General features: G+C 30.1%; 8 protein-coding genes and 1 non-coding gene across 9 annotated transcripts, besides 3 other annotated features; 6 read left to right on the top strand and 3 right to left on the bottom strand.

The window, feature by feature from the left end:
* Positions 1-4: part of a sequence feature (AT_rich) that runs on past the window's edge.
* A 90-nt stretch (positions 5-94) lies between these two features.
* Positions 95-1579, bottom strand: CMU_038430 (myristoyl-CoA-protein n-myristoyltransferase domain-containing protein; the record flags this gene model as incomplete). The annotated part of the gene is made up of 1 exon (XM_002139089.1): positions 95-1579. One exon carries the CDS (start codon positions 1577-1579, stop codon positions 95-97), a length of 1485 nt encoding a protein of 494 aa, XP_002139125.1.
* A 365-nt stretch (positions 1580-1944) lies between these two features.
* On the top strand, positions 1945-2817 carry CMU_038420 (oxidoreductase, short chain dehydrogenase/reductase family protein; the record flags this gene model as incomplete). Its single annotated transcript, XM_002139088.1, has 1 exon — positions 1945-2817. One exon carries the CDS (start codon positions 1945-1947, stop codon positions 2815-2817), a length of 873 nt encoding a protein of 290 aa, XP_002139124.1.
* Positions 2818-3193: 376 nt separating this feature from the next.
* On the top strand, positions 3194-3266 carry CMU_038410. The gene has a single exon. It is a non-coding gene; the product is annotated as a tRNA-Trp (tRNA).
* Positions 3267-3459: 193 nt separating this feature from the next.
* On the top strand, positions 3460-4608 carry CMU_038400 (uncharacterized protein; the record flags this gene model as incomplete). Its single annotated transcript, XM_002139087.1, has 1 exon — positions 3460-4608. The coding sequence occupies one exon, from the start codon at positions 3460-3462 to the stop codon at positions 4606-4608; it is 1149 nt and encodes a 382-aa protein (XP_002139123.1).
* A 34-nt stretch (positions 4609-4642) lies between these two features.
* Positions 4643-4668: a sequence feature (AT_rich).
* A 31-nt stretch (positions 4669-4699) lies between these two features.
* CMU_038390 (CCR4-NOT transcription complex subunit 8 protein, putative) lies at positions 4700-5518 on the bottom strand (the record flags this gene model as incomplete). The annotated part of the gene is made up of 1 exon (XM_002139086.1): positions 4700-5518. The coding sequence occupies one exon, from the start codon at positions 5516-5518 to the stop codon at positions 4700-4702; it is 819 nt and encodes a 272-aa protein (XP_002139122.1).
* A 303-nt stretch (positions 5519-5821) lies between these two features.
* Positions 5822-6292, top strand: CMU_038380 (uncharacterized protein; the record flags this gene model as incomplete). The annotated part of the gene is made up of 1 exon (XM_002139085.1): positions 5822-6292. The coding sequence occupies one exon, from the start codon at positions 5822-5824 to the stop codon at positions 6290-6292; it is 471 nt and encodes a 156-aa protein (XP_002139121.1).
* Positions 6293-6742: 450 nt separating this feature from the next.
* Positions 6743-6793: a microsatellite.
* Positions 6794-6894: 101 nt separating this feature from the next.
* On the top strand, positions 6895-9654 carry CMU_038370 (uncharacterized protein; the record flags this gene model as incomplete). The annotated part of the gene is made up of 1 exon (XM_002139084.1): positions 6895-9654. The coding sequence occupies one exon, from the start codon at positions 6895-6897 to the stop codon at positions 9652-9654; it is 2760 nt and encodes a 919-aa protein (XP_002139120.1).
* A 182-nt stretch (positions 9655-9836) lies between these two features.
* On the bottom strand, positions 9837-12134 carry CMU_038360 (ATP-dependent DNA helicase, RecQ family protein; the record flags this gene model as incomplete). Its single annotated transcript, XM_002139083.1, has 1 exon — positions 9837-12134. The coding sequence occupies one exon, from the start codon at positions 12132-12134 to the stop codon at positions 9837-9839; it is 2298 nt and encodes a 765-aa protein (XP_002139119.1).
* A 162-nt stretch (positions 12135-12296) lies between these two features.
* Positions 12297-15131, top strand: CMU_038350 (uncharacterized protein; the record flags this gene model as incomplete). The annotated part of the gene is made up of 1 exon (XM_002139082.1): positions 12297-15131. The coding sequence occupies one exon, from the start codon at positions 12297-12299 to the stop codon at positions 15129-15131; it is 2835 nt and encodes a 944-aa protein (XP_002139118.1).
* Positions 15132-15344: the final 213 nt, after the last annotated feature.

Here is a 15344-nt window from a genome sequence, read left to right as displayed (position 1 = left end):
TAAAGGGCGGATTTCAAATTTCCCAATTCACTGTTGATTTATTTACAGTAATATTAATGTAACAATAAGATTTTATAATACTAGTTTAAAATCGTTAAAATAAATATATGTATATATTTTCGCTACTAAGTAGTGGTACTTGCCAATTAAAAATATAATATCTCAGCATACCACTACCACGTACAAATTTGAGTGAATCGAGAATTTCGGAATTATTATGAATATCTAACACATTAAATACGTCATATTTCTGCTTATAAGCAATAATAAGAGCTTCATTATATAACTCTGTAATTGTACAAGTATTGGGAATATTGTAAAATCCATAAGCAGCTTTAAATAACTTGTGTCTTGGATTATTGAGGACTGTTGAATTTATACAGAAGAAACTAAATAGATCTGTAATATTACCCTCAGAATTCACACGAACATAAGAAGTAATTACTTCCGGAATATTAATAAAAATATGTTTAATCATTTCAAGATCAAATATTGGGTGAATAATAAGTTTATCTCCAAATGAAGTATCCTTAATTGTGTCATAAGCTTTAGTTACCAAACTTATATCATGATTGATAGTATCATAATCGATTAAATTATTATATGTATCATCACTAACATCTTTATATTTATAATAGTATTCTTCAAATAACTTCAAAATTTGAGGAGCATCGTCAATAGTTGCTGGTCTAAATCCAGATAGTACATGATCACTTGGTACTCTATATAATTTTATAGCTCTGCTGATTGTCATATTTCTAGTTAACTGTGAGAAACCTATTTCATATAACTTCTTTGGATTTAGAGATCGGTGCCAGTATTGACAAGCTGCAAATGGCATTGTCAAGTCTTTTCCACAAGTGTAAATTGCTTGAAAAATACCTCTACATCTAACACGTCTTGTAATTTCTTTAACTAATACTGGAGCTAATCGCTTTGATCTCAATTTTCTATGTATACATAAGTAGTTGACAATTACAACAAGTAACTTAGAGTTGTGAATACGTACTTTGTTTGGAATAGCTGAAATAAAGGCAACTAATTTATTGCTTTCTTCAAGTTTTATACCTAAGTGCCAATCTTCGTAGTACCCCGGTACACATAGTGCCCAGTGTAGAAATTCCTTACTGTATAAGAAACGAAATTGATTATCATCATCTTCAATATAGAAATCAGCTAGTAGTTGGTATACATCTTGGAAATCCTTAGTATCTACATTACTCAAATTACATGAGTGCCATATATAACCATTAGGCAGCTTATACGGTTCTCTACGAAAAGAATTAGGTTCTAGTTCAATAGGCCCAAACTTTTCAACTTTTTCATCGTTCTGTATAACTGGTTGAGTATTCCAAAATTTGTGTTCTTCAGATTGAGGTTTCATACGATTAAATAAGCCACAGATACTCATCTCTTGAAGTATATTTTGAATTTGCTTACATGAAGACTGATTTGCAATATTAATAATATCAGCCTTACTTTTATTACCATTTTGAAAGGTTTGTTGATGTTGCAAATTTCTATCTTTCATATCTTCTGAAGATTTAGTAATAGTATGATCTCCATACGTATCCCTCATATAAAATAACTATACTGTTAAATGAGATCCTCTTAATAGAAATTTGAAAAGTTATATCTAGTAACTATCGTATACAAGAATTATGACAGGATTTGGATACTCCTCTTGTGATAAATAACACCACTTACTGATATTATTTTAGAGCTGTTTCTAAATAGGCGCTTTATGTTTGTTATTACCTGTCTCATTTTGCATTATAGAAATCTAATGATTGATCTTAGGCGCCTATGACTTATTTAGATTAATATTGTAAAGTGTGACATGAGACTTTTTTTGCACGCAGTTTCCTTAGTAGATTTCAGATAAAAAAATAAATCCTGTACTTATTAGTAAGGAATAATTGGACATTAAGCTTATTAAATATAATGATATTAGAAGGTCGTGTAGCTATAATAACAGGTGGTCTAAGTGGTCTAGGAAGAGCTGTTATCCAACGTTTAATACAAGATGACATTAAAGTTATCTGTATATTTGATTGTGAGGTACCAAAATCCTCAGTATCTAAGCCATCTAATGTACACTTTGAAAAAGTTAATCTAACTGATTTCTCATCAATTCAAGAAGCCTTAAAGAGAGTAGTTAATATGTATGGAAGAGTAGATATATTGATTCACTGTGCAGGTATAACACATTGTGCAACACCTATAATACAGAGGGAAGTTGATGGTAGTATATTAGACAATAATAGAGATATTCCAGACATATGGGAAGAAGTTATCAAAGTTAATGTTATTAGTACACTCAATACAATCCATTGTATAGCTCCTTACCTAGCAAGAAATACTGATGATGAAAAGGGTGTAATTATTCTAATCTCAAGTAGTGTTGCAAGAGATGGGTCTATTCATAACCAGGGCTATATAGCTTCGAAAGGTGCAATCAATTCAATTACATTACCAATAGCTAGAGAATTAGGTCCAATGGGTATACGTGTAGTTACTATTGCCCCAGGTATATTTGATACTCCAGTGATAAGGAGGTCAATAACAGATGATGATTCATCAAAGCTATTGGATTCAATCCCTTTGGGTAGATTTGGGGATCCAGATGAATTTGCACAAATCGTTGTAGAAACTGCTATTAAATCATCGTACCTAACAGGAGAAATAATTCATATTGATGGAGCCTGGAGATCAACATTTACAAATGTAAGCAGAATGCAAAGGTTATCTGTAAATGAGAGTAATACAAATGAAATTCCTAGTCAAACAGAGGTTGAAGAGAATGTACTTAACTAGTATAAGCCATGAAAATTAATGAAGTATACAGAGCTATAAACTTATTAGTAAACCAATATTAGGGAATAAATATTTATAATAGCTCATTTTTTTTTATAAAATTCTATTTGTAAATGATACAGGGTTAGTATTAAAGTTTAATTTTGTATATGCATATAACATGCATATACCATCGGTAACATTTGCAAAGTAGTAATTTACTACTTTTAGGATATTTTCTAATATATTTCTCTATATATTTTCAATTTATATGTTAATAGGAGTATCATTTAAGTATAAAGACAAGTAAAAAAAACACTAATAAATGTTTCAAAATTTGTAATTCTCTCAACTGACAAACTCAGCTAAGTATCCTAACAGGAGGAGGGGATATCGTGGCCTGGTAGCTCCAACGGTAGAGCGTCTGACTCCAGATCAGACGGTTCAGGGTTCAAATCCCTGTCGGGTCATCTTTCTTGCCGGCGCCATTTCTGGTGGGAACTGCAACTAATCTAAATATTAATAGCTAAAGGTTGTGTTTGAACAGAAGTCAGACATCTCATCTGTGAGTAATAAATTGCTACACTTGCAGATATTCTAACCCTATAACCTTTACCAAAGAAGACAAGAGAAAGAAAATCATTTGAGATACAATAAGAAGAGATGGGACCCTTTAAGTGGATTAAGAAAAAGAGAGATGAGTTCCTATTTTCATGGAATAGACGAAGATATAGTTACAGAATGGGCTGGTATTTTGCAAGATTGTGTATTGTATCCGTGGTAGTTATTTTACTAAGTTTTATTTTGTTTTTTTTACAGCGAAACATAGGCTGTAAAGGTACTAAATGTGGATATTTTATGACATTTGCGTGTTCCCCTTGGCAGGTAACAATAATATCATCGTCGATAATAGCTCTTGGAAGTATTTGTTCAATACAAGCAGCACTAAGCTGGGTATTATCCCGATTACTATATAATTTTGCAAATTACAGAACTACTGACTTTATGGCATTAGGTAAATGGGCATCTCTTTTAGGAGCATTGGTCAAACATATACCTTTTGTAATAGCAGCATGTACAATATCAATTGGTATAATTTGTATATTTGGAATAATATATATATTGGCAGCAAATGTATGCCAAAAATCGTTTTTACCCCAGACTCAAATACTAGTTAATAATTGTCGTCTATATAATGCAAAGTGTATATATAAACCAACGATTAATGACATTTTACAATGTAACAATCCCAACTATATTATATCATCCAATTTTTTACAGATGAGATGTAGTCCTGGGATAAACGAAATATGTTCATTTGTTAATAAAACAATGGAGGGTAAAAATCCATGTCCAAAAAGCTACCTTGGCCAATATTTACTATTAAAAGGCAATGATTCTATTAGTGAAAATATAGTCAGTTTAAATTCCAATAGTGGTGTTAACATAACAGAAGAAAGGAAGTATTTAATTGACGAATATTCTCATATTAATAATGGTAGTAGTGTGTTATCGAATTCACCATATATATCATCTATAGAAGGGATACCTAAGCAAGAATTATTAGATTTATATTTGTTACCCATTGTCCCATCAAGCATTAGTGAGTTGACAAGTAGTACTGGATTCAGTGATTTATACTCAGTATCAAGATTGTGGATTGCAGTAGCAACATTTATTTTTTTATCAACTACTCTGGTATTTATTTTTATAAAAGTTTATAGCCCACAAGATTCATGTTTTTCATTTGTTAGAAAACCCAACGAGTTTATATTATTAAAAGTATTAAGTGTATTCACTCCATGGCAATAATCATAATAAAAAAGTATACAATAAATCTTCAACCTTAATAAATATATAAAAAAAAAAAAAGTCACCTTAATAATGTATTTCAATAAAAATATTAATGTTTAGCTATAGAAGGTAATGTTAATCCAAATCCATAGATTTGTCCTTTAAATTTGTCGTCATCAATACAGGAATTAAGATATAATTGACATAACTTAAAGAAAGTACAACATGTAATTAAAGCATCTGAACCAGCTTGGTGAGCAATTCCAATCCTTTGTATTTGTAAATGCTCCGATAGCTTCTGTAAAGAAGTCAAGTTGTTCAAATTTGTTAGTTGCTTTAGTACAAATTTTATATCGTATAAAGATGGAAATAACATATTAACTAGTGATATAAATTCACTCTCAGTTTCTGGTAATGGTGAACATGTTAATATTTTAATCAAATAAGCAAAATCATAACAACCATGAAAACTAATCCATTTGATTTTAGAATTCAGTATAAGGCCACTCCCATACATAAGTTCACCAAAATAAAAGAAATCAATACCATGATCTTGGTGTTTATCAAAATCTACACCAGAATGACGGAGAAATTGAATTGACTCCTGTGAGTATATATCATTATCCATATCAAATTTCAGATTAAACTGAAAAGTAGAAACGACAGAGCTTGGTGATAACCCGTACTTATTACGGAAACTCATTCCAATTTGGATAACTTTAAGAAGGTCAACATTACACCTTACTGTTTGATAATAATATTCGTAAATATTATTTGTTGGACGAACAACTACACCTGGAAATTCAGTATCAATTGCTACATATGGATATTCATCGATTATATGTGAGATATATTCAAATGCATCTTTAATATTATGCTGCCAAACTTCATATATAGTGGATTCTTGCTGGTATACATTTGGATTCATTATATTATTAACTTGCTAACTGTTAAAACAATTAAAATATTGAGGTGAGACCTCTTGTCCTAGCTCAAGCGCTAGACCTTATCCTTATGTAACCTTAAAATTGTTCATGGGATATTTATACAATATGAACTTTATAAACAATTTATTTACTTATACCTTGTGTGATTTGAAGTAAAACATAACCACATAACCTTTTATTTAGTGGAATTTTTAATTGTTCAGGTTTCAATTAGTGATATATCTTTGGATTCTAACCAGGTACACGATACTAATATATCCAAAATTTCATATGAGAATCTATTTATGGAAGAAGAAGATAACAAGAAAACTAGTAGAAATGTGGATATATTATGTAATGATTCTGTGTTTACAGATATATTGGATAACCAGAAATTAAATAATGATACTGCAGATACATACGGCATATTTGATGAAAAAGTATTTGAAAAATCAAAAGGGATGATTACTGAGATTACTCATAAACCTGAATTTTTCAAGCTAGTTGCTGAAGAATTATATACTATGTTTAATGAGAAGTGTTCAACTGGATATATATCTGTGACAGATTACAAGGATACCAGCTCCAGTATAATTAAAGAACAAAGACAAAATATACATGAATATGAGTTAAGTGTTGGGATAGAAGATACGGTGCTTGATATTTCTAAATTGAATGAAGTATTGGGAGAGAATGATGATATTATAGATACATTTACTGATTATAATGGAATTTTAGGTGAAGATAAAGATCAATTGGACAACTTCCTCCTATAGAATAATTTAGATGGTACTCAGAATTAACTAAAATTATGAAGGGGTATTTATAAATGAACTTAAAATGGTTATTTTACTCTTAGTGGTGAATAATGAAAATTCTGCCTGAGAAAAAAAAAACCGCCTAACACTTGTGTTCGGCGTCTCGTAGAAAAGATGCGATGCACAGTATTTGCTCTTCATTGGTATAACAAAAATTTATATGGCCTTCTAGTTTGAAAGGAGTCATTTGATACTAATATTTGCCCAGTTTCAACTCTTTTTGTTCATTGGTTCTATTGAGGAATTATCTATTCTGTTAGATATATAAAAGGGATACTACACAGAGAGACAGAAAGAGCAAATAAAAGAAAAAAGGTGTAAGAATAAAGAAAACCTTAGATAAGAAAAGTTGTTCATTGAAGGTAATGATAATATTGTTCAATCTGTAACCTATTTGTGTAATCAGACATATATATATATATATCTGGAATATATATTTATATATGTATTTGCATATATGGACTAAAGAAAAATTCTATAGTGTAACTTATTTTGCCTATTTGCCTAATAAATAAAGTCGTTTAAAAGTAAATTCCATTAATAGGAGTTGTAGTACAATAATGGAGAAGATAACATTAGAAGGTAGAGAAGATAGTGGTAATACAGCTTCTGAAGAAGTTAAGATATCACTGGAGAAAATTTTAAGCCGCAATAATATATTAAATGATGTACTTTTACAGGAAAAATTTGATATTAAGAAGATGGCAATTTCACTATCTTCTATCTTGAGCTTACCGAGATTTCAAAGTCTTGGACTAAAGTACTTTGCATTAAGTAATAATGGATATGCAGACGAACAAGATCTGGTACATGGTATCTTAAACTCATCAGATAATAAGAAGCAATTGAATAATATTAACGATCCATTATTAGATGCAAGTTCAAGTAGTGTAATTACAGAACCATGTATGAATGAATTGAATTGTAATTCCAGCGCGATAGGAGATAGTAACTTGTCTACATTAACAGTTGATATTGAAGAAATGACGATAAATGAGGAGACTAGGAAGATTGATGAAGGCAAATTTATGTGTACATTAGTTGAATGCTCTATAGCTTCATCTTTATTAGATTTATGTTTATGTAGTAAGGGCGTGGAAATTACAATAACTAAAGAGGACATCTCAAAATATAAAGATATTCTTGATAAGGAGCATATAAAGGAGAACTGTGATAATATTTATATCAAACCAACTTTCCATATTGAGAGAACAACCCTTATATTAAGAGAATTGGATCCCAATATTACAGAGAATAATATACGTGCATTACTAACCAGATGTCCTCATTTTACTGATATTGACAATAATTCTGCACAAGTTTTGGAGAAATATATTGCAAATATAAGGAAAGAGGTCCATGACACTTGGTTTGTTACTTTGGTAAATGAAGACTTAGTGACATCTGTAGCTCTATGGCTGCGAAGTCAGAAACTTGGTAATAAGTTACTGCGCGTTGGTGTAAAGTCAGAACATCCAATTGGTAGTTTACTATCTATATTATCAACTCATAAACCTAATACTATGAATAAGATCTCTACAAATAATATAAATGGTAATGTAAATATTCATCAGAATAAATTGAATCAAATAAATACCCTTAACTCTGGCAACAATTCCCTGTCTCATTCTTCTAATAATAGCACCTTTCATAAACATTCGCCCATACCAAATCCAATTAGTTTGCATAATCCAATGAATTTATACCCTTCTCAAGTAGTGTCACCTTTTTTAATAATTAATAACTCTAACATGAATGATACTTGCAAGATTTCTTCATCTCCTACTAAAGATATAAATAGCATGTCATATATGAATACAACTAATATTATTGGTCCCTATACAATGTATAGTGGAAGTGAAGCAAACATAACAAACATTGCAACTTTATCTACTTCACCCTATTATATTCAATATGGAGCACTAGGACAAGCTATTCCTCCATTTTCAGCAACATGTGCACCTGGACAGAGTCTACCTCCACCACCTCCCAATTTAACGGACAGTGTGGAAGATTCACTAGAAGATAGAGAAGTCAATTTCAGGATTAATTCTGTAGATTCGAGGGAAATCAATTCAAATTGTATAAAGGCCACCAAGGGATACGATATACCCACTGAAAATAATGAAGATATAAAGGATTCAAGTGACAAGAAAAACCAATTAAATACTGACACTAAAGGCAAGTCACCAATAATGCATAACCATCCAATCGTAATATCTCCTCCACCTTTGAATCCACCATACTTAACACCTTATGGTACTTACTATACAGCTGCAAGTCCAAATATCCCTACTGTAATAGCTAGTGTTCCACAAACATCATTATTTGGGGCAGTACCATCTATACATTGTGGTCACCACCCACATCCTCACCATCCTACAGGTCACTTTGGTGGGCCTAGAAACATATCAAATACTAAGAATAATTATATTGCAAAGGACAACATGACTCATATAAGTAATGCTAATCATCATGGACGATTGCATAATAGAAAAGTGAACTATAATAGAAATAATAGTCGAAGGATATCTTCACCAAATAACATATCTTCAAATACTAACAAGTCAAATAGATCAATTAACTCAAATAAGAAGATAATTAATATTAATGATGACAATAAGAATGACAGCAACACTAATAAGAACAGTGGAAGTGCAATAGAAGTAGATGACCTTTTAGCTAGAACTGAAAAGAATGAATGTGTAACATTTAATAATAGAACTGATGAATGCAATGCTTCTGAAACTACTAACCCAGTAGAAACAGTTAGCAATGATAAAATTAAGAGTAATGCAAGTAATTATACCAACACTTCACCTAATATTTCTGGCAAGGGACAAAGCTTTAAACATGAGGATAATAGAATTCATGGAAGAACGGTGCAACCAGCATATAATGTAAGTGGCAATATTCGTAATTCTGCACATAAAAGACCAGATAGTCATAATTCAAATTACTATTTTCAATCTAATAACATAAAAAATAACAAAGGTGATGTAAATGAAAGCTATGCATATCAGAGCAATTTTCGAGGGAAACCAAGAAATGTAGGAGATTTCTTGAATTTTGTTGGAGGTAATAGCGAGGTTTCAAATTCCGCAAATATTCGCAGCTATACACAGAGTGATTCCAACAATGCAAAGTGGACACCAAATACTGATCACCGTCAGACAACAAGTGGTGTCATTCCAGATGCTGGAGGCACAAATTCACGCCTATCAAAAACGTCTCACGGTACTTTTGTAGAGTATTTTCCATCTTTATCTGATGCTCTTAAGCAACCGAAAGGGATGAAAAATCCGAATAATGAAGAATAAATTCAAAAGTTAAGCAATATTCATAACTAGAGATCTTTAGTTTACCTAGAACAATTTAGGAAGGACTTTTTTTTTATTTTTAATAGGAAAAAGGATTGCGATATATTTAATCCTACCTCTGAGGGAAATGTAATTAATTAGTAGGAATTACTTCATATATAAAAGGATTTATATATCCACCCTTACAAATTCCGTCCGGATTCTCTCTTAATTTTTGAATGTGACTCTTCATCTTCTTCCAATGCTTTGAGTCTTTGTAATAAGTTACTTCCACTTCTCTTCAGTTTGTTTCTTAGTGACAGTGCCGATGAAAAACCCTGTCTATACTCTATAGACTTGTTTAGTATGCCTTTTGCACTAGCAAATGAAGAGTTAATGACTTTTGGAATATCGGAATTTGTACTTAAGCATTTATTTCGATATAAGAAACTTGATGTTTTTGATTCTTCTAAATATTCATATTGTGTATTATTAATATCTTCCAAATTCTCATAATTATAGCAGTATTTATCAACTGAGTAATCATCTTTAGGTTGAATTATAAATTTTTCGGAGCTCCAGTGTATTTTCTTCTTTTTTAGAAAAGTACCTACATTTTTAGGATTTATATTGTTTGATATGGAAAACAACAGGAGAATATCTGCTTTGTAATTTGGGAGTTTAGTATCACATACATCACAACAAGGAGTAGAAGATAAATGCTTGTATTCTTCACCGAAATAACTAAGGATATATTTTCGCCTACATTGTCCATAACGTTTCAAAGACTTCTCATATTTCACTGGGTCTTGAAATCCTTGAATTTTGGTTTGAGAATCCCCTTCATAATAATGTGTGTCTTCACTTAAAATATGACATTCTGAGTACTCAACTATTTTCCTAAGATTTTCATTAAATATTTCTAAACATTTTTCTGCCTTTTTTGGATTTTTAGTGTACAAATATTGAAGTGACTTCCGTTTTATACACCGCAAACTCTTAACATCTCTATAGCTGTACAAGAGTACAACACTAGAACTTTTTGAATCTCTCCCAGCTCTACCACTTTGCTGGTAGTAAGCATCAATACTATCTGGAAGAGATGCATGAATTACATATCTAACATTGGACTTGTGAACTCCCATACCAAATGCAATGGTTCCAACTAATACATTAATCTCATCCCCAAGCCAAAGTTGTTGAATATTATTTCTAGATTTTAATGATAATCCTGCATGATATGCACAGCTCTTAATACCATTGCTATTCAAAAATTCAGAAATGCTACTTGCAAGCTTTCTAGTGTTTACATAAACTATTCCTGTTATCCCACTCTTAATAACTGCAGAATCGCTTTTTAAGTCTTCTTTACCATGTTCCACTTGTCCGTATAATTTATTATAATAGTGGATAAGATTAAGTATAATATGTTCAGTCCTGTATTTCGAAAGAAAAATATTCTTATCTACATCAAGAGTTGTATAATGAAGATTTGGCCTATTAAATGAATTTATAGAAATAAATGGATTATCTAAATTAAGGGAATTAATTATATCACTTTGAACTGTAGGTGAAGCTGTTGCAGTACAAGCTAGTATAGGAATATCTGGATATAATTTTTTTATATAGTGCAATCTCCTATAGGCCATTCTAAAATCATGACCCCATTCACTTATACAGTGAGCTTCATCAATTGCGAAACAGTAAAGATTTCCATTTAACTGTAGAATATCCAAACATGCAAGTACTCTTTCTGTACCAAGACTCTCTGGGGTTATAAATACTATGTTATTTTCAGGAATTGGTTTCTCCAAATCTTTATGCAAGTTAGTTAAAGCTTTATTAACACTTTCATCCGCTTCCTTCCGAATTATAGCTGAACTTAATCCATTGGATTTGATCTTCCATTTTTTTAAAGATTCTATTTGATCCTCTATTAATGCTATTAATGGGCTTACTACTATGGTTACCATTCCTAATGATATTGGTAATAGTCCAATCTCATTTTGATATTTTCTTAACAGTGATGGAAGTTGATAAACTAAAGACTTACCTCCACCTGTTGATAAGACTAACATTACATCTCTACGTTCACACACTAAAGCATGTATTGCTTCTTTTTGACCTTCTCGATAGTTAGAGAAATTGATATGATTCAAACACCACTCCAAAGCTGAAATTAAAAGTTTTTTTGATTCAGTATTATATGATACTCTGTGATTATCCTTATTTAGTTTTTTTCGCTTAGCTAAATATGAGTTAAAAAGTTCTTCAGCACTAGAATCTCTTTTGCTAAAAATGTCATTTGGATCAACAACTCCATATTCACTGTATTTTTCAAGTTCATCTGATCGATTATTTATACAGAGGTCATTATTCTTAGTAATTTCCTTATTATTGTATATTTTATTACTTGGGGTCTTTATAAGAAAATCACTTAAAGAAGTTTGCCTTGAGTTTTTGTCCAATTTCCTGACCTGTACAAAATCTTTATTTTGCATTATTCTAGATATCACTGATATTACTGTCAAAATAAAAATTGACTAAATATTTAAGACTTCTATATCCTACTTTACTTTTGTCATCACTAACACTATTATGTAAAATATTTGGAATCTGGTTCCCTTAAGTATTTACTAGTGGGTAACCTCCATTAAAAAGAGATGCATGCAATATATGGCGCCTTATTGCGCGTAATACTTTCTTTACTAATACCTGTCATTTCTAACTTACCTATCTTGTATTTATACAATTTATCTCTTGGGTTTGAATTTCATAAAATAGAATTCTTAGATACTTCCATAAGAGATATCTTAAGTTTATTGTCACCAAATTCTCAGAAGTCCATGAAAACTATACAAAGTAGCTTTACATATAAATTAAGTGAGAAAATATGTTTGGAACAACTTAAATTAACCAATTCTAGCTTTAATAGTAAATATATAGATATATGGAACTATATATTAGAGTTAGAAAATTTGGGAAATGATCAAACAGATAAAAGTTTTGAGCTATTATTGAAGTCCAAAGAGACTACTCCGATGGAAATACTCCTGACTCTAATACAAGCAATGAAAACCACTATAGTTCAAAGAGAACAGATAGATAGAATAAATTCAAGCTCAGAAATTGGCAGATTTGTCCCAATGTTACATATTACTAGCAAATTCCTTGATATTATCCCTTTAACTAATATTTTTCTGAGTCTACCAGAATATATGAAAATAGAAGAAAATTATAACAATGATAGTATACTAAACAAATGTAATGAAGTTACAAATGAAATATTATCTTTAGATATAACTTCAGAAGGCTATATAAAATATCTAACTAGAATCTCACCAGATATAATAACTGCAAAAGATATATATCAAAATATCCCAATAAATCTAACAAGTGAAGAATATAACAAGAATTTATCAAAAGCAATCATTAATATTTCCCAGAGTAAACTGTTTCTTAATATAAGAGAATGTAGAATATTTACTGAAAATCTTGTCACAAGATTTATGTTACGTGGAAACACCAGATTTTTATCTTCATCAATCTTAAACTATACAATTGAGTACAATAGAGATTTGGAATTAATGACACATATATTTAAATCTCTAATAATCTTAGTGAACAGGGAATTACAGGGTAAATTAGTATTACACACTATACAAGATGTTGTAAAAAATCACTCTTCAATAACAAAAAATGGTGACATATATATTAGTCGCCTTTCAATATTCCAAATATATGTTATAATATCAAAGTACTGCATTATAGAATCTAATACTAGAAGTTTAGACAAATACTTCTTGAAAAAATCAATATTTTGTATTAACAGACCATTATTCTCAATTGAATGTTCTTTACCTTTTTTAGATGCTATTTTATTTAACATTACAAAGTCTATGGAGCTTCTTAGAATTGATAGCTATAAAGAAGAAAGTGATATTCTAAACTTTACTAAGCAAAGTTGCAATAACTCAAAAGAAAGATTAATATTTGTTGATTTCATTAATATTATTCTTACATATACTTGCCAACAATGGGAATCTCAAGATTCACTATCCTTTTCTTTGCCTTTGGCATGTATTATTGTTAAATTAATGGCAATAACTACTTATCTACATCCTATTAATAAAAGTTTAGAAATATTCATGAGAAATTATCAGATGACTACAAATGGAATACATATTAGATTGAGACATATTGATCCAATCATAAGATGTTCTGCCATGCATCTTGGACAAATGTATTTTAATATATTAGATGATTTAAACCCAAAAGTAAGTAATGAAAATCTTACAATTGAAAAACCTCCAAAATTTGAAGAACTTGACTATTTAGACTTGGATATTGTCAGTACTCTGGACTTAATTAAGCAATCACTTAAACCAGTGAAAATTAAGGATTTTCCCTCAGATAAAGTTATAATTAATTCAAATGTTCAGCAAATTATACAAAAAAATAATATTTTCAACCATGAGTGCAAAAATAGAAATGAAACTAGTGAATCTGTAGAAAATTTCAATAGTTCACAGGATGATGAATTATTCTGGCAAAAATATCCGGATCTTGAGCCACTGAGTAGTGCTAATAACGATGATAATACAAAATTTCCTAATAATACTATTTTTGGGGAAGTACAAATCAGGAACGTAAAACAAGCTTTAGAATTTCTAAATAAGTATACAAAAGAAACACCTCAAACAGAATTTAACACTGAAACAGTAGATAATATTATTAAAGTATTACCTCAAGTTATTAAAAGTGATAAAAGTGATTATAACTATATAATTCAACCGTTAATTAATAAATTACTATCATTAAATATTTCAGATGGAAACGACATCGATATTATAGCTGCATTATCTACTCTTGTGGAATCAAAACCCAATGAGACATCAACAAGACTTATTAAATACTCTTGTAGTTTAGATAATGCTATTTCTATGGATAGAAAAGTTATTATAATAAACTCCCTACAAGTTGCTTGCGAAAACTTGGCAAACTCACTAACTGATACAGTTAAGAATGTACATAAACCTATTAAATATCAGAATAAAGTTACTAATTTATTCTCACCTTTAGCTCTACAATGGTCATCTATACTAATTGGTGAAATGATCAATTTAATAAAGATGTCAGATAGCAATTATGATCGTGTTCCATCTATTTATATTATAGCTTTGATAGAACTCTACAACAAGATCTTGTCCAATTTGGGAGCTAATAATATTGACAAGGATCAAATCAATATATTCGGATTGGAGATTTGTTTTGCTTTTAATAATACTCACTATATGTGGAAAGATACAAGCGTTAGGAAATGTTTATATAATCTTATAATACGTATCTTACTAATCTCAGCCAACAGTACAGATTCTGGACTTTTGAGGAATCTGAAAAAACTAAAGCTTTGGGCAGAAATGTGTAAAGATTATGAGAATAACTCTGATTGTTATACACTACTTGATAATATTTGTTCGTATATTCACAAAATCTAAATAAAGCTAAATCTTTTTTTTAGTATAACCCGCACGCGGTTATTATTGAGATACTATTTTACTTTTAAAGAAGTAATAATCAAAGAAATAAAATATAGTAGTTATATATAAACCATACTGTCTGATAATATTGTAGATTATTATTTTTATCTTTATATTATGTCTATTCTTCTCTTCTTCGTCTTTTTTTCTTTCTTTTATATCTAAATAATT

This window comes from Cryptosporidium muris, genomic scaffold, assembly GCF_000006515.1.
Source record: "Cryptosporidium muris RN66 scf_1106632373453 genomic scaffold, whole genome shotgun sequence".
NCBI lineage: Eukaryota > Apicomplexa > Conoidasida > Eucoccidiorida > Cryptosporidiidae > Cryptosporidium > Cryptosporidium muris.
Note: the sequence above shows the minus strand (reverse complement) of the source record. Positions and strands in the feature narration are given on the sequence as shown.